Source organism: Lineus longissimus, chromosome 4, assembly GCF_910592395.1.
Source record: "Lineus longissimus chromosome 4, tnLinLong1.2, whole genome shotgun sequence".
Taxonomy (NCBI): domain Eukaryota; kingdom Metazoa; phylum Nemertea; class Pilidiophora; order Heteronemertea; family Lineidae; genus Lineus; species Lineus longissimus.
The window spans coordinates 22,296,325-22,323,894 of record NC_088311.1 but is presented as its reverse complement, the minus strand read 5'-3'; the positions used below and the strand labels follow the sequence as shown (position 1 = coordinate 22,323,894).

Here is a 27,570-nt window from a genome sequence, read left to right as displayed (position 1 = left end):
TCCTCCGAACCTCTATCCCATTTCCAAAATCAAGCAAATAATTAAACCGAGAAACCAAGTCGATCTGAGCAGATACAATAGAAAGATGTCTTAAAAGGTTAAATAATTTGATAGACTTAACAAAATAGTGGAAGTATTCTTACCCATCATGAGTTGGCGACATCGGCGATGGCGACAATGGCAGTTGCGACGGTGGTGGCGTCATGGCATCTGGAGAGTAGGACATCTGTGAACACGTCTCCTGGCTCGAACTGTTGCGTATCGTCGGAATGTTCAATGACGTAGCATTAGAACTCGGGATGTGATGAACCGGCGGCGTCTCTTGTGGACTCGGGATATGAAGCGCAGACGATGCCTCGATTGCCATGTGATCTAACATCGGCTTCATCTCAGACATCTCCATCCCTGGTGTCTTTTTGGAGAAGTCGACCGGCTCCATCTGATCCGTCCCAGACCCAGTTATCGACATGCTGCGTGGAATATTCAACAACGTCCCCTTACACTGCTTCATGCTCAAATCAAGAGTTTCGCTTTTCTCTCCGCAAGGGCTCGTCACCTCTCTCTTCGACAAGTTCATCGGCTGTGGATCGTAGCGATACTGAGGTTTATATAAATGCGGGCGTTTACTGAGAATATTCGGCCGTTCAATAATGGCGGCTGCAGCAGCGGCAGCAGCAGCAGCATTACAGTCCTTTGATTGTGGTTTTTGTTGTGATAGTTGCTGAGGCATCTTTGGCATCATGCCTGCCGCAGTGGCCTTAGCAATATACGTCGGGGTATGAAAGTCCGATGGCAGTCTGTTGTACTTTTCGAGTTCCTTAGCGAGATTCGTGCGCGGCGTCTGAGGGGCGATATACGAGGGGTAGTCGTAACCAACGAGGTCGAGTTGTTTTGTCACAATCATTGGTCGCAGGACACGGTCACTTGCTGAAAGAAGAGAAACATCATTGATACGCATTCAGATGCGTTTAAGTTTATGACAAATAACATCAATCGTTAGTAGGGGAGCATTATAGTGTTAGTCAGTTATAAAGTTAGTATTCTGTGCCAAAGCTATCGAAGCAGACGCTTCAACAAAAATGAAGAAATTGTGCATCACATGTTGATAACTGTTAATATCAAATAAAATTGTTACATCAAACCACAACAGAGGTGATAGCTTACCACATGTATGCGACACACCACGAGAGATAGGTTGTATAGGTTTTGACAAGCTATTTTAATTCCATTGTCATTGAAGGTCAAGAGGAGGCACGACACGACATTCAGAAGGACATAAGACAATAGTCAAACAAACAGAGGGAAAATTTTCCACTACCAAATGCAGGTGCGTAAAATTGTCATCTGGAGTGTGTACTATACCAACCACCGCGTTTTTCCTTTTTGAGTATTTGCTGGACGGCCATTTTAACCATTTCCTGGTCGTTACAGGCAACCATCACCGCCTTCTTTGGATCATCTTTTCTCGGTAATAGCACCAGGTGAACTCCTAACACAACAAAACTCAAAATAAAGCAACAACCACAACAAAAAACATGCAACCACTAGTATTAACAAGGTATCTAAAGCACTTTCGTCGCTAACTTGGAATATTCTGCAAATTCCTCAACCTGATCTCTCCGATTGTGCAGTTGGCAAATCATGTTTGCAAACTTTAGGACCAACACCAATGTATTGATTTCATCTCAGGCGGAATTCCTTTGAGGTTTTCTGTTGGCTTCTCTAGGTTTTTTTTTGCAATTTTTCAAAATTAGTTTTTGTCCGTACATGTTTGACCAAACTCTAAATCATCCAAATATTAAGAAATATTTCAAGGAGTTTTGACACCAAGAAGTCATGCTTAGTTACCTTGTCAACAAACAACATAAATAACAGTAAAACCTACAAATGTAACAATATCTCAAAATAATAATGATAAAAATAAAAGGTCCTTAGGCCACTACCAAAACCAAATCAGTACTTGTGCTTCTGCCTGGTTCCGATTGAGGTAGGATAGATACACCAAAAAGATAAAACACCAAACTAAAACAACTGAACACCAAAACTTGGAAACACCGAAAAACAAAGCCGATGACAGCAACACCAGTACACTACACCTCAAGGCAAGTTGAGCGGAGGTTACAGTACATTAGATGGGGTCTGTTTACAATAATGTACGCATGACCTCTACTCTTCTTGGCTCGAGACGCAGCGTCAATCAAAGTGGCTCACTTACAAAATTTGCTTAGGTCAAGCTCTTCTGTGGAAAGATAAAGATCTTGTTCTTCAGATGTAAGAATTAGCCATGTTAGCATTAATTAATCAAGCATTCATTCATTTAGTTCTCACACAATTGAAGTTGTTAAATTGAAGAGCATGCAGTGTTATTTGAACTTTCTAAAACATAATTTATCTATTTCACTCAACAAATCCTGGACAAATGAACCTGCATGACTTTTAAACATGAAAGAACATCTCATTCATTGAGGGTATAATCACCGTAATCATTCCACAGAATTTTTTTTAAACAAGACTCAGAGCACAACCGGCCACTAGTCAACAAATAGAAACTGTTACTTCACAACTTGGGACATTCACCAAAATCATTTCCAAGTATCCAATAAACAATCAGTGAGACAACAAAATGATTCATAAGTCACTGACACATTTCTTGGGCTAGTTGTGTGAGAGAACCCATCATTGACAATTATCTCAAGTGAACTCGATTTCTTGACACTTCCAGGTATCGATTGATGATACAACTTAACAAATGGTTGAAAGGAAATATCAACTCCCAGTGTCGAATGTTGTTGACTGAAACTTGACCATAACTGCCTTAAAATTGGCCAATATATATTGTGATCCATCATACCAATGTCACATCTCTGTTTACAGAGAACTTTAGAAGAAGTGAAATTGCAAAAGTTCAACCAAACAACATTGAAATATCCACAAGAAAGGTTACACCAACACAAGCTTACCTGCTTTAGTCTGAGCTTTCTGAGATACAAGTTTCCCCATGGCAGCGATAGGACACCCCGACAAACTGGAATGAAAAAGTACAGAAATAAGAAATCCAAGTAGCACTTTGTGAACGTTGTATCTTATAAAACACTAGTGGTCTATAAGAACTCGCATTTTACAGCTACTATCCACTCCATACCTGGAGTCTTAAAGTTTTCATGGCACAGAACAGCAACAGACCGCTTGTATGGCTCATGGTCCACTGTCCACCCGCAGAGTCTTAAGTTGCTATGGCACAGTCACCAGATCACACGTAGAGCTTTCGATCCCATACGATGGACAAATAGCCGGAGACACAGAACCCTGGAGCCGACGCTTGTTGGGCAGATGCGATAAACTTTAGGCCATTGCTGCTCTCAAGTTTGAGTTTAGAGATTGATGACACATATCATTACCTTCGATGAGAGTTTCTGTTGCTATTGACGTGGCCGCGGCCATTGCATCCAGGGGTCGGACATCTGAGCACGTGATCATGCATGGCTAGAACTGAAATTAGAAGATCGTGTTACAAAAAAGAATAACCTCGGGTAGGATTACAGTCCTTGGCAGAACAGCCCAGCACAGCACAACAAGTACCCGTGAAGAAACATCTAGCTGCACGCAAGAATGTACGAAGAAATAGACCAGGCTCTTTTCAAATTCGAACTGGAGCCTGTGGTGACAAACCAAGAAACATCTGTGGATCCTCTGGCTTTTGTAACAATCACTGATCTGAAGATGGCGCCACATGAAAGATCCTATTCACCACTATCTTTTTATGCGGGACCCACTGCTTAGGACACACCTGCATGCCACTGCCTACGAATGCCGAGCCCCACTGCTTAGGATACTCTAACAAGACGAATTAACCTTACCTTCAGGGGAGACCTTGTCTTTTCTTGGGCAGCCAGATAAACTGAAAGAAAGATAAACATCTGCATCAAGAGGCGTTACCCAAGAACTTGACTTCCCATTTGTTTGATAACATGCCTGCCAAGGCCCTTTCATTCCAGAAGGATCAGGTCTACAAGCTTTCTATTATATCCACATTGGCTTCATAAATCTTGAGAGCCGAGGAAGTGATCTGTTGCAAAATGTCAGGGACACTTGTTATCACTAGTTACACAGTATCATCCGTAGACATTCCTCCTCCACTCCAATCCATGTTTCCCAAGGGCCAACCTACCTCCTGTGATGTGTATATAATCCAGTGATGTGTCCAGTGCCATCACAACCTGGAGTGGGACATTTGCCACCCTCTGAAATACAAAACAATGTGATTTAGAGAAGTATTAAAAACTTGTCCACTGTGCACATATCCGGTTATCATGATAACTATTAATACAGCAACATTTTTGGGGTATATCAAGACCATTTTCAAGTACTTACAGACATTTTGCCCAAGTGTGATGAAAAAAATTTCCCAATCGGTTTATGTCATATCAAGGCTCAGTCTTACCTGAACACCCCGATGAAGACGACGTCATCATATCATTGCCCTGCTCACTGTCGCTCCCATCAACAGAGTTCGACCACTCAGCAAGCACGCTGAACGACGCCTCCTCGTTATTATTCTCATCGTCGTTGTTGTTCTCCGCACCGCGTGATATGTTCCTGTTCTGCGTATTCATCGCACCGCTTCCATTCTGTGCCCCACCAATCCTCTCTTTCACTTGCTCGTGTTGTGTGTTACTCTGCTGGTGAAGTTGGTGCGGCGACTTCGGAACATGTGTCCCAATTCCAAACGTCGGCAGGTGACTGATAGACTGTGACATCGTCTGTGCCATCCCAACATGAGGCACAGACATCACTGGAACTGACGATGCCACCGATATATCCTGCATACTCTGCGACATCGGTACTTCCGCTATCGATTGTGCTAGTGACATCTGGGGTATAGAGGGAGCTAGTGAAACATGTGACATTGACTGAGCAACACTCGCCGGGAACGTTTGTGCTTGAGACTGAGCTTGAGAGATCTGCGGAATCGAGGCAGTTAATGTCATATGAGCCTGTGGGAGACTCATCTGCGCTTGTGCGAGACTTATTTGTGGCAACGACGTTGTAAACACAGGATGTGAAGCAGAATGCGCCATTGCTAGATGCTGTATCGACTGCGGAATGGTCACCTGCGACATGACAGCTTGCGGTATAGTCTGCACCCCCTGCGGAATAGAGTGTGGCACACTGACTCCAGGTGGGAGAGCCTGGGTCATGCCCACCCCTTGTTGGAGAGTCTGAGCAACACTGACTCCCTGTTGCAGGGTCTGCGCTATACTGACCCCATGAGGAAGTGACTGAGCTACACTGACTCCTTGTGGCAACGTTTGAGCCATACCCATAGTCTGTGGCATCATTTGTGAGACTGCCACCATGTGCTGTAACTGCGTCATCTGCGGAAGCGTGAAAGTCTGTGAAACTTGTGGCAATGTGACCATCTGAACCTGGGTCATCTGCGGCGCTACAAGCATTTGCTGCGGAATGGAGACCGTTTCAGGCAATTGAACAATTTGTGGTTGAGTTTCGATGTGGTGTGGCTGTGTTATATGAGATTGTGCTTCCATAGTTTGTTGCTGGTCAATGATCTGCTGTTGCTCCACGATCTGTGGCTGAGGCTCCAACATTTGAGGTTGGGGTGTCATGACTTGTGACTGCGGTGTCATGACTTGAGATTGTGGAGTCATGACCTGAGGTGACATTACTTGAGAATGCGGGGTCATGACTTGTGACTGTGGTGTCATGACTTGTGGTTGCGGAGTCATGACTTGAGGTGATGTTACTTGTGACTGCGGTGTCATGACTTGAGATTGTGGTGACATGACCTGAGATTGTGGTGTCATGACCTGTGACTGAGGAGTTAACACCTGAGACTGAGGTGTCATAACTTGAGATTGTGGTGTTAGCACTTGAGACTGAGGAATCAAAACTTGAGTTTGCGACATCATAACCTGGGGCTGAGAAGATGCCTCCACAATCTGCGGCAACTGTTCAACAACAGTAGTTTGTGGCACAAGGAGAATCTGTGAAACAGGCTGCGGTTCAGACACCGGCGGAGGCTGCATTTCCAGAACACTGATGTGGGGGTCTACTTGGACCGGCAGTGACACAATTGGTTGGAGAACAGGCTCTACCTGCGCAACTTGCAATTCAACACATGGCGGACCTGCATTCACCACATCAGCATGTGTGGTTTCCATTGGTTCCGACACGGTTTTCATTTCTTCTAATTCGGGCATTTCTCTGTCATCGCTCTCTTCGCTATTCTGCTCTACTGTTGAGGCAACATACTCTATCTGTTCAAGCTGCTTCTCGACGTCGGCCGGTGTGACATCAACCTCCCCAACCTCGTCACTCTGAACAATAGGTATACGCTCCTCGGTAATATCGCACTCATCTCCAGCAGTCATCTTTTCCTCCTCCTTGATATGTTCCTCCGGATCATCAGCATTAGGTTCATCGACCCGCGACTGAATATTTGCGCATTGCTGTTCAATCTTTAAGAGATTCTCCACATCGTCCATAGGTGTCGCGACAACACCACCATCATCATTAACAAATGCACTATCATCAGAGTCACTGCTCTCTTTCGACTTGTCATCCAATTTGATATTATCAACATTGCTCTCGACTGTGACCGTACTATCAATAGCTTTCTGTAAATCAACAATCCCATCGCCATCCACTACATCAACTGCCTTATTCTTTTTATCATTTCGACCCACCGCCACCCGTTCTTTCCGGTGCCTCTCTCGACTTCGTTTGCCACCCTCATCCTTTTTTAGCCAACCACTATAAGAATCGAACGACTCGTCAAAGTCACCAGATAAGCTGCGCAAAGCGCGCTCCGTCTCGCGAATAGTCTTCGTATCCTCGTCTACAGAATCCTCGTCATCAGATGCATCAGATGGTGACACGGACCTTGTGTGATTTCCCGAATCTTTATCACGTGAATTCGAATCAACGCAGTTCCTCGAATCTGAGCTATGATCACGTTTGTTGTTCTTCGATCGAGGGCTAATCTTCTCCGACATTTTCGCACGTTTACGTGTATTTGATTTCCCTCCAGGGCTCCCTGAATCACGGGCGGATTCCTTGAGCCCATTAACCAATCCATTCTTTCTCCTAGTCACCACTTCAGCATCGGATGATCGCTTCAAATCATTCGACATTTCGTCAGATTTTTTCTCGACTTTGGCTTTTTTGTTGGGAGTTTCAGGTGGCGAATCAAGCTTGCGTTTCTTCCCAGCTTTCGGGCAAGTTTGAACCCTGCAACGACAAGGATCACGTTTATAGTTCAAAACTGAGTGAATATTTCAACACGCCCTCAACAAACTTCCAGCATCTTATACCACATCAAATCAGTTTTTTTTTGCTACTTGCTGTCACAACTTTTAGCTGATTTTGTCCCACAACAGTTGAGATAAGACGGCTCTTTTGCTTACAATTTGAAAAGTAGGTCACAAATCAAACCCTGTGTCCACAAAGTAATAAATTACTTTCAGTAATATGAGCATCAGTTATCACTAACTTATATTATAAAGCAAACAGACAGTGTTTATGAAGTAACATGTGGCTCAGTTAATGTAGGTGCATCTGCAGTTGAATAAGTTACTTGCAGACGGCATTCATCTACGCGCCTGTGAAAACATCAGCCGATATCTAGCGGTTAATCCAGATTTCCCAACGGTATCCTGGATCCTGATGTTCAATAATTGGCGAAAACAGCTGAGCGAATTTGAATCAAGCGATTTTCCAGCTCAGTGGAAGAAAATATTGAAATGTCATGTTAATGACAGAGAGACAATAGAGGCACAATACTATACGGATGCAACCTGATATCATGCGTGTCGTCACACCATTCTGCATAAAATAGACTATTATAGATTTTGCAAATTATACATTTATTTGAGAGATGACTTGTCAATACTTTAGATTGTCACCTGAGGTGGCGTAACTGCGAAATGGTCACAAAGCTAAATATTGTAGAGTTAACTCACTGATAATTTTGTGTTTTAGACACAATTCATCTGACTTGAAAAGATATTACAACATTAGCTTTGTTAGTCAAGAACACATTCCAATTTCTAACAAGACTTGATTTTTAAAAACTATCTCAACTTTTCTTTGGCCAATTGATTTTATCAAAATTCAAAAGGGATAAAGTTACAAAGATATAAAAGATACAAACAAAACAGTTGATTGATGTATACACGTTGACATGAGAGTACAATGTATGACTAAAAGGCCAAATGATACCATAATCTTAAGGTAAGATTTCAAAAAAATCTTTAAGTCGCTAATGACATGACAAAGTGTACGAAAGAGACATCACACCAGACTTAATGAGCTAGACCAGGAAAAAATCCAATACATTATCGTCTCGAATCACAAGACTGATGGGTGGATACAGTACTGGTCATAACTGACAAACCTTTCACTTTGTGCAGGTTGGTGCACAGCCAATGTTGGTGTATTAGGTAGACTACACTGTAGAGACTACAGGGCCTGTTTGTGTCGGCAATGCAGAAGTTCACCAATCTGCCCATAGCACGTCAAAGTCATGATGCAAATGGAAAATGTACTGCATAGCCTCATGTCAGTCTGCACCCCACCTTTCCTGAATTTTCTCTTTCTGCCCAGCCTTTTTTCACAAGTGGCTGATCGATTTCCATTTAAAGAAAATGGGGCGCCGCACCCTGTCTTTTTCAGGCTTTCCCATGGCTTTTTCAGATTCCTCGTTGAAGCATTAACAATCTGTTGTGATGTTCGAATAATCGCCCGTCAACGTGACTTGAGTCGAAGACGAGCTATGTACACCATCTACACACAAAAATCAATGAGCATACGAGCCTTCATCATGGTATGAATACTAGAACGCGATATAGAGTTGTATACAGCGCATCTCAAAAAAGAAGGTTCATTTTGGATATTGAATCGCTATATGTACTGTAGGAAATTTCTTTCCAACTCATTGCTGTGCCTTCTGTAAGATATTTTCATCATTGCACACACATTGCGGCAACAAAAATCACTACTCTGCGGTGGGTTCAACTTAAACGGAAGCAAGGAGGGGTAAGCTGAGGTTCAAGGATAGGATACATACGTTCGGTGTCTGGCGTACTTGCCAGTCACATGGCCCTGCCCCTTACAACCAGGCGTGGGACATCTGCAACCAAAGGATAGCACTATAAACAAGGGGTTAAGGACAAGAAGGGGAAGAGAAAGCCAATCTGCAGTCCTCTCACCAAAGCATTTTAGGGTTGAATTCCCAGGAAGGTTGATCTACAAGGCAGGATGAAGCAAAACAATACTACAGCCCTGAAGGTTGATTTCACAGGGAAGGACCAGGCAGTACATGGTTGAGAAGCTAACAGCCCGCTGGGTTGAATCTGTAGGGTTCAATCTACAAGGTGGGACCAATCAGTACAAGGTAGAGGAAACTAGAAGAAAGTTTTGGTGAAATTATTGGCGACATAGGACCAAGCAGCTACAAGGTTCTAAACTAGGTTTGGATCGACATGGGTGGCAGGGCCAAACAGTGCATGAGGAAGTCATACTAACCCTCCAAGATCACAGGCAGGTTCTGGTTGCCCTTTGTTTTTTTTCTTCTTGGAATCATTGTTCATCGTAGATGTCTGAAACAGAGAAGAGAGTCAACCAATCCTTCAGTTCGACCTCCTTTTGAAAACTAAACAATCTCGAGCAAGGTGATGCGACTCACCATGAAATGTTATCAAAACGTCCACTGACATTGAAGAACGAAAAGTTACTTAACATTTCTACGAGTTGTGCCCACTTCTGCTGGGTTTCAAGCTTTTGACAGCGGGAATTCTCTTTCCCAGGGAACTCTGGCTTTCCATTCAATATACCAAACATGAAATAACAATGTCACAACTGACCAACTCGTTTTGATGCAGTTGCCTGCGGCTAGCTGATGCTGAATAAGTTGGCCAGACCAAATATTTCCCGGTTTGTGATATTCAGCAAGTCCATATTGCCAAAACCTCCCACAACCTACTTTTCTAATTTCAATAACTCTCCCCATCTGAACCGGCAACTCCCCGCTATCAAGGGAAATGAACCGGGATTACAAGCTGGTTGCCATGGAACCCTATTTATAATGGATACAATGATTTAGGCCATAAATTTATTCACAGATTACCCATTTACAGTGGTGGTTATTGTAAATATGATCTATCCACTCGTGTTTCTCGACATGAAACTTATCTTACACACACACCGAGTCGTGTCAAGGATTTTAATCGCAATCTAGCATGAGGATAATATTTCAAAGTGACCAAGGCTATACAATCTCATGTTGTAACGATATCACTTTAACTTCTAAGATATCTTTTCTCATTCAAAAATTCCAACATAACACCCCTATATACATAAAGACATCATTTCCAGATCTGACTTCAATCAATCAATCACTGCTGGTATTTATAAAGCGCTCCAATTACTCAGCAGGTGGGTATTCTAGAGCGCTTTCTTTCCGATGGCAGCAGCAAATAGGTGGACTTAGGGAGGGACTTAAAGACTGGAGGAATTCAGTGTTACAGAGCCTTGGCGGCAGCTGGTCCCACAATTTTGGAGCAGCTGCGGCCAAGGAACCTCAATATCCTGACCCTCCCAAGGCTTTGCCATCAGGTACCTCCCAAGCCCCTTCACGGTATGTAAAGATACGGGAGTTGGGATGCTACATACAATTGTTTTACTCACCTTACTCATGCTGTTGAGTTCGCCACCGCCACCCCCACGACCCACTGGTGGATCTGGAAAGAAAAACATAATCCAAATTAATCTTTACCAGTAGAACTGAACGAAAACCATAGCTTAAAATCTCACAACTTCAAAAACGAAGCCCTCGGTTTCATTGAAATTTGTAACCTAAAACAAGAACAATAGCTTCAACTCAACTCATCAGGATTGGTCCTTTGGCATCTGACACATCACACTGCCTTCGAGATGACCGAGAACCAGGCCACTAGACAAACTCTCATAGGTTGATTTTCCACAGTAAGACACCGACACCAGTCTAAGAGAAAAGACAACCCACAAGGACATTTTTCTGCTGTAGGATTCATTCTATACGGTTGACTGGGGAATTCTCCGACCACACATCTTATGTTCATTTCTCAAGAAACCCACTGTCTTGGTATTGTGTTTCATTCGACTGTAGATCTTCAGCCAATTACACCATCCAACGACAAAAATTATACCCGTTTCTCAACTTTCACCAGCCACACGTCAGAAAACATAATCACCTTACTCAATCGAAGGCAACCAGTATGACAAGCATGACAACGCAAATTAGGGGTTCGAATTATTGGATCTTGTGGTTGGCCCAGAGGGAGAGCTTGATATAGACATTGATACTGATAGTCGCAATAGTATGTATATCGTAACAAGGTTGGAGGTTTTTCTCTACATGTATGTTTAGAAAGCATAGTTTGGGATATTTGATATTGATTATATTTGGTCTTTTTAACCCTCTTGGTACCAAGCCCCACTCAACAGCCTCAGATGATAGGTTAAGCACGAAGCACATTGGAGCTCAAATATTGTGAAACGATTTAGGGCGGTTGTGACTAGTTGCACTCTCAGTACAGCAAGATGACTGACAAACTAGTGAAAATAATGTGTTTGCCGATCGTGATCTTGAGATGTCCATTATTCAAACAAAGAGTGAACCGTGTTTCCGAGGCAAACCAAATTCGGTAACCCAATTCAACATTCAGTGTCATATTCCCTCGAGTCTAAAGTCCATTACATATTCTGGGCAATACACGCTGCTCCACGTCCTGACAGACTACTTTCGCCTGGCACACTATTCACTTCATTTCAGTTGGGGTGAATAAAACCGACACAACACATGCTACCCGCATCACAAAATTAGAGCCTGGACTGGAAGTTTCTGCAGGAGCTGCTGGCTTTGAAAGCATAATTCGGCAATTTCATAACCCAAGATAGGTTCAACAACGGAAAGTTTGACCACAGGTGTTACCATTTTGGCTGGAACTTGAAATCCTAAAGCAATCAGAACTCTTTTAAAACGAAGTGAATGCCAATTTTAAGGGTGGGAGTCTGTTCTTTGTTCTCTAGAGAACAGCCTCCCAGGTTTAAATTGGGACTAGCATGGTTTTGAAGGAGTTCTTATTGCTTCTAGCCAACACAGTGGTGCCCTGAAGCACACAGGGGTAAATGTATGCAACATCACGTCCCGGAGGTTTTTAAACTCCTTTCTTTTCGAAACACGTTGCAGTAGGCCCTACATAAAGAAACCGTTTTTATCAGAGGGAGTACCAGAATGTACCAGATTTGGAGGCAGTCGTCACGATCTGCTTGGGTCTCTCGGGTTGTCATGGAGACAGACTGGAGAGGTCAGTAGACTGTAGTAACAGTAGCACCTCATCGATTTTGGAGCACCTGGGTAACGACGACCTGTCAATGGCTAAGGGTGGAGGAATGGTTTGGAGGTCGTGAAGGGTCTTGGCAAGGCTGGCCTTGGGAGTAAATGGAAGGTGATCGATTGGTACTAAGGAACAAAGATACCAAGGCTGAAGTTCAGTCCACTTGGCGATAGATCTACTACATGATAACTGTTACTACAAATAAGTTAACTCGGGGCAAGTTGGTGCTGAGGTGGGGGGGGGGGCATTACCCCATTTCGGCCAACATTTTGAAAATCCCCCACCTGGCAAATTTCTTGCGTCGTTTTCTATTGCAAGCAATTCACCAATATTCAATCTGATCCTGACTATCACCATTTTGATACAAATTACAAATGTCTGATATAGTGTTGCATGGCCACAGAACTTTATGAGGGGTCTGACAGTATTTATTTTCAGAGTAGTACATTTCTCTAGAAAAACTTACTTCCATTTATTTTCAGATGATAGAAAGTTGTTGGTTATTCAGTAATTATTTACGTTGGGAATCGGCGAAACACACCAGCAACCAGCAACCAGCAACATCATCCTGTTACAGCAACATTCAAGAGAACTCCTGATATCGACTAGTCTGTTCAATTCTCCCGACGATTCTTCCATTTCAATAGCCCAACGTAGAATAAGGGCCCTTGGATTCCATTAACATGTCAATTTCCTATGTCTCCATTCTCGGCTTGAAATGCATCCATTCTCATTCAATCATCTTGGCAAGGCAGGCTTCAATACCATCCCCACTCCCCGGGGGCAGAAGACAGCCACGCATGACGTGCCAGTCAATACAACTAATGCCCATCTTCTAATTAAACATCAGTTCCGAAGGGCAGAGAAAACAGGCGCGGGGATTCCACATTTTATATCATACTTGCATTTACTTTCAAACTCGGGGAATTTCGTAGTTGCCATGGACACCGAATTTATTCTGACTTCTATTCAAATAGATTGTAATAAAAATAGTTCTCATTTGATAATGGGATAATGGGCTATGTGACGCCAGTCATCAGACATCTAACACTTTGGTAAGAAATTTTAGGAAGATACCGAGATGACAAATAATGAAAGGACACATTAGTAAGATGGATTACTATAGTGCGAGCCAAACAAATACCTTTCTCAAATTTCTCGCTATTAGATCATACAATTCTGTTTGTTTTGTCTTAAATGTATAAAGATCTATAATTTTAACCCTTCAGGTGGCTTGTCAGACCTGTCTGGCTGCGTACCCATAGGCTGTTCCCTTGTGAACTTGTGGCATTGTTTCCGTTATCTCCGTAACATGTTCTCTGGTACACACAGCAACCAATCTACACCCTCAAGATGTCCGACAAAGCTTTACCTGTTACAGTAGAGGTCTGCAGCTACTCAACTCCTGACCTCCGCTCGCGTGACCAATGCCGACAATCCAACCAATATCGGAGTAGTGGGACCACGGAGAAATGTTCCTCTTACTCGCCGAGACATGCAAGACCAGCCAATCGGGATGCAAACAGCAACCAATCAACCCTCAGGAAGTGAGACGAAGCTTTATCTGTTCAGTGTTGCGGTCTGAGCTGTACCCAACTCAACTCGTGACCTCCGCTTGCGTGACCAATGCCGACAATCCAACTAATTTCCTAGTAACGCGCCCGCCAAGACAGGCAAGACCAGCCAGTGTGGGATACAAACAGCAACCAATCTGCCCTCGAGAGGTCAGATGAAGCTGTACCCAACTCAACTCGTTACCAATGCCGACAAATCAACCAACCTGCAGCATAATTTTCCTAGTGGTACGAGATGACCAAATAGAAAATGTCTCCACCCATCACAAGATATGCAAGACCAGCCTTGCATAGCTGCACGTTCATCTTTCAACTCTGCAAAAGCACTGACGTCTAAACATGTGACCTTCCCCCTTAGCGTGACGAACGTCGTCAATTCAAACAACCCGAGACATGAATTTCTCAACAGTAAGACTGCAGGGAAAATGGCTCCATACATCACAAGACATGCAACACCAGGCAACAGGGGATGAATATGTAGCCACCAATCTGCCTCAACAGGGTCAGCCCTGATCAGAGCAAAGTGCTTGTGATGTACGCAATTTCCTGGCATCTCGCAACAGATTACAACTTCGTACAGTCTCAATTTCCTGTCATTAGATCAATAATACAATGACTTTTAACCCTCTACCATGTCATATCATTCCAGACAATATTAAAGGGGTTCCCCATTTGTGTTCACTGGTGGCTCAGGGGAAAACATATCGATGAAGAGTAAGTTTTGACTTCCAGACCACCAAGCCGCGTCTTAATCTTCTGTCAACGATGCATAGCCTCCAAGACGCACGCGGTTCTGCCGTTAAAATCATGAGACAGCTAAGCTGCCAACAGCACCATTGGCATTGTACTGACTACAGTCTCTGTCGCATATCAATCTTCAATACTCCCACGCCTCGAGCCATTCCACGGAGAATCTGCTGGCATGCAAGCTAAATGGTGCAGGTGCCTTATTAATTTCTCGCCAGAGAAAGCCTTTCAGGCATTCCCATGCGCACTTACATTTTCTCATTCATCGACTTGAAAAGAGTGTATCCTTTGTCACGTTTGAAGAAACCAGGACTCAGGCTGGCGGTGGTTGCACAGATGACCAAAATGTCACACAGGCCAATAATCTTGTCTTCGTGCTTTTGTTCTTCTCATCAATTTACAAGAATGGGAGAGTACCAATATAAACAGTAGAAATGCGTGGAAATCAATCTTTGACATGACACAATCTTACTTCAGAGTTTGCAATTTCGTAAACGTTATCATACACACAGTTCTGCTCAGATTTTTATCCGACCACAGCAAGTAAACGATCTGGTCCCAGGTACCTGATAGCAGCATTCGGGAACGTCATCACTGCCACTGACGCAAATCAACGAGATCACTTCTCAACACAACACCCACACGTTGCTCCAGAGTCCCTTGATATAGAGCCTGTTCTGTTTCTGATACAGCTGCTCCAAAGACTGCCTTCAAAATACTCATTCCTACTTACTTTCTGTCCATTGCTACCACAATATCGCATGAGAGATGCCATTTTGCAGCCATCAGGTCATGAAATAAGGGCCAACAGCAACAACAGAGGCCAATTCCTATTTTATTCAGTTTTAGTTTCAACGTGGATCCCTACCCCAAAGAACAGGGTGCACATCAATTACCAAATTGGTTCAAAGATGACACTGAGTGCCTAACAGGGTGGAAACTGATGACCGAAGGGCTCCTATATGTGCCCTCTAGGCAGGTAGAGGACTAAGTAAGTAAGGAAGCTTCATTTTTTAACTCAAAGGTACAAGACCAGAAACACTAAGACCACAACTTTTGCATCATTGAAAACACCAAAATTTCATACAGCTTTATGGCAATTTGTCAAAATTACTTTCAAAGCCATCGAAATTTTAAGGCCAGTGCAGCAGAACTTCCTCACTTGCGTGAGGCTGAACTTGACTCATCAAATAGTCTCGACCTTGAAAGGTCGCAGTCAATGTATTGTTTGCCTTTAGTTAAGAATAACATAGCGAAGACATCGATCTTCTCACTCTAACAACTAGACAACTGAGATGCTTAATTCAAAAGGATGCATTTCTAATGTCACTTCAAAATCAATAGTAGAAGATGGATGCTCGGGTTTCATGCAAATGTTTGCTTGAAACATTATCAACTCTTCAGACTTACAACTTGCTGAGCTTGAAAGGAATGACTTGATCACAGCTATTTGGACTTACAACTTGCTGAGCTCCGAAGGAATGACTTGTTGGGCTTACAAAATACAACCTGCTGATTTTGAAAGAATGACTTGGTTGGACTTACAACTTGCTGAGCTTGAAAGGAATGACTTGTTTGGACTCACAACTTGCTGAGCTTGAAAGTAATGACTTGTTTGGACTCACAACTTGCTGAGCTTGAAAGTAATGACTTGTTTGGACTCACAACTTGATGAGCTTTTGAAAGGAATGACTTTTGGTCACAGCTTTTATTCTGAAATTTGCTATAATTGTACTGAATTCTACACATGACACTCTGCACGGACATGGAGTTTAGAACCACTGGCAGAAAGAGATAACCAACCAAGTGCATTTCCTGACAAGTTTACTCAAAGCACCACAGGGAAATGTCGCTAAAAGCTCATGCTTTATCACAAGGCACCAGCTAGCAAAAGTTGCCACATCACATGTTCAAATCCCTCATTCGTCTCACTTAAAAACCATTTAAAATGGCTGATGCTTTGAGCAGTGTAGCTCTGCCTGATTGTCCACAGCAACTTCTGTACTGTCCACAGCAACCTGAGATTGCCGTTGAAATAGACCTTATTTGTTTGCAGCGTGACTTGATCGCAGTGTCAATACCAACGCCGGAGGTATATGACAGCTTGTGACGCCAATGCAATTGATGGCTCATGGGATTTTATTATGCAAAATGCTCGATTTTAACCTGGGACCTATCTGAAATGTAGTCTCATGGGTACAAATGATACATTTTAGTTTCTACACTGCATAACTGCGGTATGCAGCAATATTGACAGTCGAATCAACCGTAAGGTCAGATTATCATGAAGGAAATCCAGCTAAACCCATTGTGATGTATAAGGAGGGGCAAGACTTGGCTCTGTTCATTGCATTGAATTGGGCCATCACTAATGAGAAACTGCTGAATCAAACCCACTATATGCTGATAAATAGCACGAAGTATTTTTTGTGCAGAGTGGGCATGACCACAATACTGATACCGATTCTTCTCCGGTGAACCAAAGTCGAGAAATTAATCGTCGCCATGTCGAGATGCGATATTCGGAGTTTATCCAGGGGATGAGCAGAAACAGAGTACCTTTGAGATGGAACTTGATGGAAGACACGAGGCATCCAGTCAAGACTTGACTAGAATGTGGGCTGTGACATTTTGTTAGAGAGGGTTGAGGGTGGTCATGTATAGACCTTAGAATGATATGACAGACCTGTGAGAGTCAGGTTTCAAACAAGACAAAAGGACTCGTCAGTTGTGTGTGAGAGGCTGACCTACATTTGTCTTCCATAGAAAGATGTCTTCAAGATGGGGGGTGAAGTTTCTGACAGCCATGACATCCAAATCAACAGAGGCTGACCTGATAATAGCTCAGTGACAATTCCCCACAATCTGGAAATGGACGATTTCACACCAGCAACGGGGAATTCAAGCAGCAGCAAAACTACTTCTGCCGATTTTGTCACAGCTCAGACGTCATTTTGCAGCATAGCCTTGTAAAATTCGGCGCCTCCAACTGAGATGCCGATACCCTTTCAACGCATTGCCGTACGGCATGTTGCTCAATATTATTTTCACCAACGATCTATCGAAATGAAGATACGAAATTTCTTATCGTAATCCCTTTGCCGATTTGTCTGCACAATAGGTGAGACAACCAAGGAGAAAAATACACGATCACCAATTTAATCTCCTTTAGGCGGCTAAGACGCCTCCTGGCACAACAGGCTTCCCAGTCATGTTGAGGACATTGACATCCAAATATGGAAATGTTGGTATTAACCCAGCGAAATAAATAACTTATTTCCTGAAATTCTCTTAAAAGTGTTGCAAAGTTGCTGAGGGCAGAAGTAGTTTGAATCGAGGCAAGCATTTGTCAGGGACTTTAAGTATACCTAGCAGGACTGCTCACTGCTTGGACACCACTGGCATTAGGCTATAGGTATGATGCATGTCACCACATCTCATAACTATTACCAAACCTATAATTTTGACTCCTCAAAGAAAGAGTCCACACGAACCTGTATAAAGAGATCATTATAATCAAGATAATAACGACATTTGCTAACATGATTTGTCGACAAACAATGGCTTAGATGATTTATTGGCAAAAATGTAAACCAGATTTATATTTGGGGACAAAACTAAGTTACATAGACCACGTAAATCATGCACAAAACCAACAGGAGAGTTTCAAAGAAAGTCGTCACCATGGCAACCAGCCTCTGCACTCCTACATAATGTAAGCATAATTGCATATCAATGAAATTACAGAAAACCTACAACACCATGAAGTTATGGCCGTTTGTCCCCACGCCTCATAAAAAGTTCACAATACAACTATTAGGACGAAACGTTGACCTACCGTGAGTCTTGTAAACGCAATATCCGCACTATAATCCCAAATTCAGCGGAATATCCAACTGAGCTTTGAATAGCTAGAAAGTACATGGTATCACATTCGAGCGCAGCAGCGTCAGATATTCATAATGAAACGGATGTCTGGCTACGGGAGACAATATGATATATTAAAGCATTTGAGTGCAGGGTTGACGAGACGTTTGAACATCTTGGCGGCAGGTTTTCAAGGGCAAAGTTAGTAACTTTGACCCTTCTTGGTGGCTGAAACGGCCATGGATGCGTTCCAGGCTACCGTCTCATTACTGGGTACAACCACTTGCAGTGAGAGGGGTGGTCGCTAGGCACGCCAGACACGCAGATACTGGACTCCCAATAAATAATCTTACCTCATTAACCTTGGAAGACGAGGCGGTCATGGAATGGTGGGGGAGGGGATCAGGGCCATCAGTGTGTCCCCTGGCTTTAACGTCTAGGACCCACCAGCATTTTCTCACCTTTTTTTGAATGTGCGCCAATTTTGTTGTTTGATACTATTTAAAATCATATTTTTACAGCTTTATGGATTTAAACGGATTGATGTCATTATAAGTCCAGTGCTATCACCACAATGCAACTGCATTGCATGGTCTCCCCACTATTTTCATTCAAAAAAATCAACACTTTTAGTTTTATTTTTTTCAAATTAACCTCAAGAAATTGTTGAGCAGAAAAGCAGAAGAATAACATACAAAAATGTAAAATGTATCGCAGAAGACATCCATTTCTTCCTAATTATGTCAACTTTCAACATGTTCAAACTGACAATTGACGTTTCGTGAAAAATAATGGGTGCGAGGTGATAGAGCTAATAAATAAAACGTGAAATAACACCACGTCATCCGATGAGCTCTTCAGTATTCAGACACCGGCAAAGCTAAGGCATCTTGGGATATCTTACAACTGCACCGGCGTGTAATTTCATCGGCAGCTCAGTCGGAAAGTGGATACCATGGTAACTACGTCGACATGTCTTAATAGATAATGAGTATATGCATAAGACCAAGTACAAACAGTCGCTAACGCTGCTTGCGTAGGCCTATTGCACTAAATGGAACTCTGGTGGAAAAAATCTCTTGCGGCAAGTTGTAGTCGAGTCCTTTTGTTTCCTGTCCATCAGCCAATAGAACACGGATTTGGATGGGCCTCCATCCTTTTACAGATTTGGATGGTTCCCCATCCTTTTACGGCTTTGGATGGTTCTCCATCCTTTTACAGATTTGGATGGTTCTCCATCCTTTTACAGATTTGGATGGTTCTCCATCCTTTTACAGATTTGCATGGTTCTCCATCCTTTTACAGATTTGGATGGTTCCCTATCCTTTTACAGATTTGAATGGTTCCCCATCTCTCAACAGATCAGGATGGTAATCCATCCTCTTTAGAGATCAGGATGCCACTGAGGTTTACTTCTGAGGTTGGTGACAGAGGTACACCTGCATTGCCATGACTTGCGTACTGGTGCTTAAAGATATGGCGGTATGTGATTAATAGAGCCATGCTGGACTGTCAATAAGGTTTCCAACATGACTTAACAGTGCCCTGGGGGTAAGAGCTGCACCAACGTTAGGCTGATCTAAATTAATGAACCTGAAGAAGTCAATGGAGCTAAGGCTAGCTATGGTACATTGTGTGAAAATAAAACCTGTATTATCGGACACTTACAATGTCCACGGGGACACTTATCCATCAAAGACACCACGTAGAAGGCTTTAGATGGACAGGCTTTGGGATTTCAACTTCCAGCCAAACTGACGGTAACTATGGTCAACCCTATTGAGAGATTACACCAACCACTGAGAAGAGAACTTGTATCATACCTTTCTTGGAGGACTTGGTCTGGGGTTTCGAGCCAGTTTTCGGACTTGCTTTATCGGAAACCTGAAAAATATAAGATCAAGAAAGTTTCTTTACAATACATCAAGACTTAAGAGCCTACATAATTGTGTTGTTCAGCATGACAGACGTTTCCTCGGAATGAAATACATTCAATACATAAATGACGATAGTGAATGTAGCACACTATCACGAGGCCACTAATGACCTCACTAACCGAATCACATCCACAGCTGGGTTCTTCTATAGAGCTTACCCGACAGGGAATGAGAATACTGTAGCACCAGCATCTGGTTTTGGGCTTCGCGTATGGGAAGGGGGGGGGTTAATATACCTTACATTTTTGCACTTTTTATGTTTGCGTTTGACAGAATCCAACAACTTAACCATCACAAAAATTTTACAGCTAAAAGTAAGATATATAATAAGCTTGAAATCCAACAAATCCAGATATATTTTTATACAAAATTGATGTTCATAGCGCAAATCCGGATCTATGCCTATGTCATTCTATTACGCATTAAGGCATAAAAAGCTTGGCGAGATGTCTCAAGCATTAAGAGAGCTGTCCACTGCCTCTCACATAAAAAGGACATTTTTCGAAATTTGTGAGGTTGCCATGGTAACTGGAAGTTTCGTAGGATTAGCAAATGGTTCACAAGTATCCAGCGTGTGATCGAGGAAAGAACTTCTCAATGTTCTGCATTAAAACCCATGTTTCGTGGACCTATCCCCGGAAGAATAAAAGTACTTCCTGCAGAATGATTTTGTACGGCGTGTTTTAATTTCTTACACTATAGACTCACCGCAAGACAGATATTGATGTGGCGAAAACAACCATAGGATGTGCTGGGTGGGAGCTGTATATTGGTTTAATGGAGTTAAATATCGAAAAGATTTCAAATTGCAAACACAAAACCAGGTGGATTCAGGCAAAATTCAAGAGATGCATTAGAAGTACATGTATCATCAGAGCGAGTTTTTGGCAATAGACACTGTAAAAAAAATTTTTTGCACCAATGTTTTTTAGATCTGAAAAAAAAAATTTTTAAAAAAGAAGATTTTCATGAATTTTATTTTGGCAGACTACGAAACTTCTATCAATTTTTCTATAAAAAGATATTGTTTTGCAGTTCTTATTTTCCTGATCTATGATTCACCAAGAGGTCAAACATCCGCACTAAAGCCCAACCATAGTGGCACACAACCAGGTCTAACAAGACTGAGAGCAGAAAAGTTTGATCTTGATGAAATCCTCTTGTATTCATTGTTAATAAATATAAACATGTATTTTTCAAAGAGAAAAAGAGTTCTTAATGTTTGAAATGTGGCTATCATTCGGCAGTTTGCTAAATTTCCCATCGTGGCCGAAATGAAAATGAAATTGCGGAGATAACGAGATTTTATGGTAATAAGCTTGAAAGTATGAGGAAAAGATTGTCGCGAGTTTACCTTTAGACATGTTGCTAGGCAACGCCACGGGATGCCCCACACATCACAGACGGATGAGACGATGAGTTATTAGACAGATCAATCTCGTACCAGGTGCACGAGTGACTGAGCATGATGGATCAAGGAATGAGTCGAGAACAACGAACCTCATTCCAGGTTTACGACTGATTGAACACGATCACGAACACGATCATGGACAGGTGAGTTATTGGGATTAACTGCAGCCAAGGTTGACAATAGAATAAGTTTTGTCATCAACATTATTGATTACGTGTTTGGTGGAGAAGTCTTAGTTGTGGAGGCCCTGACGGCATGCAATCAAAGATTGTATTAATTTAAAAGTTTGCATAAGCAATCACAGGACTAGAGATTCAAAGTATTAAGTGATTTGCTCGAGTTGACAGCACTTCGGCAGCATCAGGTATCAAACTCATTATGTTCAGCTCATGACAATCTGGGCCCCCACTATAAAAAGGGGACAGCACAGAGCAATTCACTCCATATGACTGCAGGTGGAGGTTCTCCAAGTGCAACAGGTAATGCATTATTCCACTATGCATTAGAAGGCAACCTGGATGAGTCATAACTTGGGAGGATCTATTTTTAGGCCCAGCTTCAACCACCAGACTCACTTCTATTACAGATTGACCAAGCAACAGGCATAGAGTAAACTTCACCACGGGAGGTGATTTATCAGTCAATGATCCTGACGAGAAGGTTGGCGTGTAACGAAAGTCACCCTCCGGCAGATTAAGGGGATTAGAAATAAACCAAGACGTGTGAACGGCCGCGATCTATAATTATCGCAATTAGCAAGTCACAGAGAGCTATTGGCTTCGTCGATATTGTCTCAGTTCATCGAATGTCTACCTTAGATCCCGATATTCCAATAATGATATCATGAGCGGAAATTGCCAATGCGGATGTACATTTTTGCCAATCTCAATCATTATTGCCCCTCCAACCCGTCATGGAATGACAGCAGCACTTTTTCAGACCAGTTGCATTAGGGGCATTGTTGTGCTTGTTTTTTGTCAAAACGTAACAATAAAACGCATGTAAATCATGTAGAAAATCTATCGATTCTTAGCTATGCTGAGCACATTTCAATAAATGACGAGACATTATGGACAACATCTGGCCCAGACTTATAAAAACTATTGTACAATGATCATCATACAAGCAGAAACCCAGCAAAGTGAAACTAACCACAGACTGTTGGGATAGATTTCTGGGGGGAAACAAGACCACTACCCACATCTAAGTTTTCTCCTTCCTCTTGTGTCCAAACTTTTTAGTTTTATATCGATAGATATCTTTTACGCCATGCAAAGACTATTGCCTGTTGGTGTGTATGTGATACCGACACTTGACAGAGGATGCCATGACAATTTTTCGGAGAAATTTTTGCGGAAGATATGGAGGAGGTCTTCGACAGAACAAAATTAGCCACATCAGTTTTTTTGTAAAGTTTACATTAAAAAAGCAGCTCCTTTAATATAAGTGATTTTTCAGACCACTCTTTAGGTGATTACATAGTTCATGAAAGCAGCTATTACATCAGTTGATATTTTGACTGAGGCTGACTGCACAGCACTGAAGAAGTAAACCATATAAGCAAATAAAGACTATCGTTAAGAACAGACTCTCTAGAGCTGATATCATATCCAGTATAGCAGATTTCAGCGAAGAGTCTGACGCCCTAGAACCTTATTAGCATGCAAACTGACGAGATTTCTAATCAATGGACCAGAATATTTTATGTTAATGAATGGCCAAGATGTAACGGCAGATAAGTTGGTCACATATCAACCCACAACAAAGAATAAACTTGGCATAACACTTCATCAATGGCTGTATCATGGAAGGAGAGTAAATGAAAATGGTCCAAAATGCAAACGAAGAACATGCTTTTTTGAGTCACTTTATAACCGCATCTTGGCATGAAATGAGACAAGTCATGTGACCAGTCTGCTGACTATATATTTTTTTAAAATTTTCAACGTACTTTAACTTTATTTTTGAAAGATGTCCATCTTTCTCCTAGTCGAACACAAACCACGTTCACATAAAGAAAGTCACTTTTCTTGTACATCTACTTTCAACATGCACCTGGACTTCTAAAAAAGAACCTATTCAAAACACGACAATAACAGTATCAAAGATGGAGATTTCAAATAAACTAACGCAACAAAACAAGATGTCCTACCTGAGATGGTCCACTTATCGTGAAAGATACTGAAAACGACTTATGATTTTCAATTCATGTCCATATAACTTAATAAAAGTCCAGCCTCTTAACTCCTACAAACTTTTTCTTTCCATTCATGGTAAAACTTTCACCACACATCATTCTTTACACTCGAAGAAAATCAATAGTACCGGTCCGGGCATTACCAGTCAATCCAGGGGGTGCTAGGTTGCTATCAAGCAGAAAGATTTCTTATAAATTCAACCAGAGAATCAATAAATTACTTTACGACCCTAAAGACCAAACAAATAAAAGCACAAATCGAATTTAATTTCTTCAAAAAATATCAACATATTATTTTTTCTGAAAAATTTAAACCGCTGTCACCCCCGTTTCGACACATTTGAATCTGATTTGGCTGCAGCTGAGGACAGCTGGCATTTTTTGTTCAGACAGAGGCCAGAAAATCACAATCCATTTCATTTAAAGAAATGACGACTCATTGTATACATTTGATATGCAGGATAGTGCATGAATCTGTTATCAAGAATTGACAAACACAAAATCTCTTTTATCAATTCTAGCTGACACGAATACTGCAGTGTAAATCACCAATTTCTGAGCTAGTTTCTTTGTGTATTTGGGAGCCAACACGAACATTAAATTAGCGAAAATTTACTTCTAATGCATTTACCACTTAAATTTTGCACCTTTTTTGTGACGACATTAACATATTCTTAGTTTTATTCAAAACAATTTACCATTTTAAATTCATCTAGACACCATACTATATTTCAAATTATACGTCATATTTTGAGGGGAAAAAACTCCTTTAGCCCCTGGCAAAGAAATGTCACGTCACTAACACACGTTCGTACCCACAATTCCAATCAACCGTCAGAATTACAAAGTGGATTAATTTACAGTTATTCATTACTCCGGTAACCATGGCAACTACTCATTGAAATTTCTGTCAGTCAGGCGTATGGACGGTTTTATCCGACTTACTAAACCAAAATCTATTGGGAATAAGCTGTATTAGTTGAATTACATTATTATATTACATTATGCATTCCAGTTTCCAAGGAGAAGGTACAGTAAGAAACTACGTATAAGGCCTGCGTGATACTAGGCGAGACGTGTTTCATTGGCCTGGTCTCGGATTTTTCCGATCCGGTATTCCCCAAAATTGAAATAAGACATTAACTTTTGTCGCCCTTTTCATTCTTATCATATTTAACAGAAAGCTATGAAAATTAAGAAGATTAAAAGAAACATTAGTTCAACTCCTAGCATTTTCCTTTCAAGTCCATTGTGACATCATGTCGAATATTGCTTTGATCGATCGCAGCCAAATCCCAAGACGCCCTGTCATTAAAATTTCACACAACCAAAATCATTCAGCAGTGTCAAGTTACAGAGCAATCAATAACCTTCTAGGAGCTACAACGTACCAGGGAGTCAGCGGTGCACCCTTGTGCCAAGAAATGAAACTATATTCCTCAAGGTGCCGTGAACTCAACTGCATGAGGGATCAATAAACTGGGCTAGGCAACGTATGATGGTTTAATGAATAGTGATGACCTCTGGCGGGAAGACCTGAAAATGAGTTTCCTCCCGACTGACAACATTTCAGCCATTGGCATTGTGCTGCCATCTACCATTCGATTACGGAGTCAATAGGAGCTGACGGATGCACACGTCAAAACATCAATTATAGGTGAACATTATTCAAATTTATGAAACCTTCACTGAAATTTTAAATTTTGTATCGCTTTTGATTTCGTAGAAAGAAAGAAAAAGACGAGTATCTTAACTCAATGAAATTAACTTATCTCTTACCTTTTCTTTGAGGGCATTCTTCATGCTTCCAAACTTGCCATCCGTGCTACGACTCTGGTACAAATGATGCACATTTGGACTCTTCTCGGCTTTGGCTTTACCCTTCCCGGGCATCTTGGGGGAGTCAGGCTGGCTAGGAGAGCCTGTGTTAGCCTTACTTGTTGCCTTTGACTTAGAAGCATTCAGTCCCTTAGGAAGAGCACTTTTCGGAGATGCAACACTTTTGTTCGTCGCAACAGTCTTTGTAGATTTCTCTGGGACCTTCCCAGCTGCCTTGTTACCCTTCGTAGCAGGAGAGGTTGGATTCACCTTAAGTGTTGAACGCCCTTTCGGTGAAGACAGTTTCTCTCTCTTGAGAGCTTCAGCAATGTATCTTATTGTATTATTTGATGCCTTGGTCTGAACCTGGGTACTCTTTCTTGTTCGTTTCGTCGGATCGTCAGACGGCTCAAGACTGGCTTTCTGCCTGGTCTTGATACCAGCCTGGGCACTCATGCCTGAAAAGATAGAAGACATTGTTAGTGATGTATTGACAGTGACAATTGCAACTATCATTGTTTTGACACATTTTACTCTGTAAGGCATATATAACATAGTACAGAAGGGGAAAGCTGTAAGAAGGTGCTTTAAAAGTTTTACCTCGCTTTACTCTAGTCTGGCACCATGAAACATATTTTAAAGCTTTCAATCTGATCACAAAATTTGAAGTTCAAACCGGCTGTACAGGAAAGGAAAGCATAAGCATTTTTCACTCACTGTACTATTGCTATACATGTAGCATCAACTACTACACTACACTACAGAAAGAGAGACAAGATATTCTAATTTTCACACCAAAAAAATTCCAAATGTACGCAAATTTTGTATAGTCTGCAGAGTTGCAGATGCAGCAGGCTTTTTCTTGTTTTTTTTTAATAACCAATGGTTTTACTTTAGGTGAAAATGATTTGTCCCTTCATAACTTGTAAGCATAGGGAGCCCTGCACAGCAGGAGGTAGCAGGCTGACTACCCCACTAGAGCCAACGACAACCACACAAAAGAGAAAGTTCACCAGAAAGATGTGGTAACCATGGCAATGCTAACTCTTCTATAGTAACATGCACTGGTACCTAGGCATGTCATGGCAGCTCCAAGTTGCTACGGTCGCAGGATATCTATCGATATGATCCAGTTGGGGAACGGGAAGGAGTAAAAGTTTTAACCGTAATGTCAACCCTCATCAGAGGCCCATGCTGCTACATGTAGACCCATATAAAGACAGGAACAGTGGCATTTATTGAGAAAATACAAAATTGTTTTAGCCGAAGTAAACTTCCAAGGTTGTACCATATAAGTCAACTGTATGAAATAAAAAAAGGCTGAGGTTCTTATCATTACAAGATTAAATCTTTTTATGGACAATATAAGTGAACCAAGACAGAGAGTGAAAGGCAAAGAAGTTACAGTGAAACTCGGAGAAAGAAAGGCAAAGAAGTGACTGTAAAACTCAGAGGAAGCAAGGCAAAGAAGTGACTGTAAACTCAGAGGAAGCAAGGCAAAGAAGTGACTGTAAACTCAGAGAAAGAAAGGCAAAGAAGTGACTGTAAACTCAGAGGAAGAAAGGCAAAGAAGTGACTGTAAACTCAGAGAAAGAAAGGCAAAGAAGTCACTGTGAAACTCAGA

At 41.9% G+C, this 27,570-nt stretch overlaps 1 protein-coding gene across 12 annotated transcripts in view; it reads right to left on the bottom strand.

Moving 5' to 3' along the window:
* LOC135486736 (myelin transcription factor 1-like) overlaps positions 1 to 27,570 on the bottom strand; it is a 44,507-nt gene that overhangs the window by 12,396 nt on the left and 4,541 nt on the right. For 8 of the 12 annotated variants that reach the window (XM_064769818.1, XM_064769817.1, XM_064769819.1 and 5 more), the window contains exons 2-13: positions 25,908 to 26,404; positions 20,407 to 20,467; positions 10,705 to 10,757; positions 9,544 to 9,617; positions 9,086 to 9,148; positions 4,442 to 7,248; positions 4,169 to 4,241; positions 3,858 to 3,898; positions 3,399 to 3,489; positions 2,961 to 3,025; positions 1,367 to 1,489; positions 144 to 927 (exon numbers count right to left, since the gene is read on the bottom strand). In XM_064769818.1, the coding sequence (XP_064625888.1) occupies positions 144 to 927; positions 1,367 to 1,489; positions 2,961 to 3,025; positions 3,399 to 3,489; positions 3,858 to 3,898; positions 4,169 to 4,241; positions 4,442 to 7,248; positions 9,086 to 9,148; positions 9,544 to 9,617; positions 10,705 to 10,757; positions 20,407 to 20,467; positions 25,908 to 26,402 (4,730 nt within the window). In that variant the 5' untranslated portion in view covers positions 26,403 to 26,404. Of the gene's footprint in view, positions 1 to 143; positions 928 to 1,366; positions 1,490 to 2,215; positions 2,264 to 2,960; positions 3,026 to 3,398; positions 3,490 to 3,857; positions 3,899 to 4,168; positions 4,242 to 4,441; positions 7,249 to 9,085; positions 9,149 to 9,543; positions 9,618 to 10,704; positions 10,758 to 18,554; positions 18,834 to 20,406; positions 20,468 to 25,907; positions 26,405 to 27,570 lie in introns of those variants that run through there. The other 4 variants (XM_064769822.1, XM_064769823.1, XM_064769820.1 and 1 more) reach the window with 4 other exon arrangements.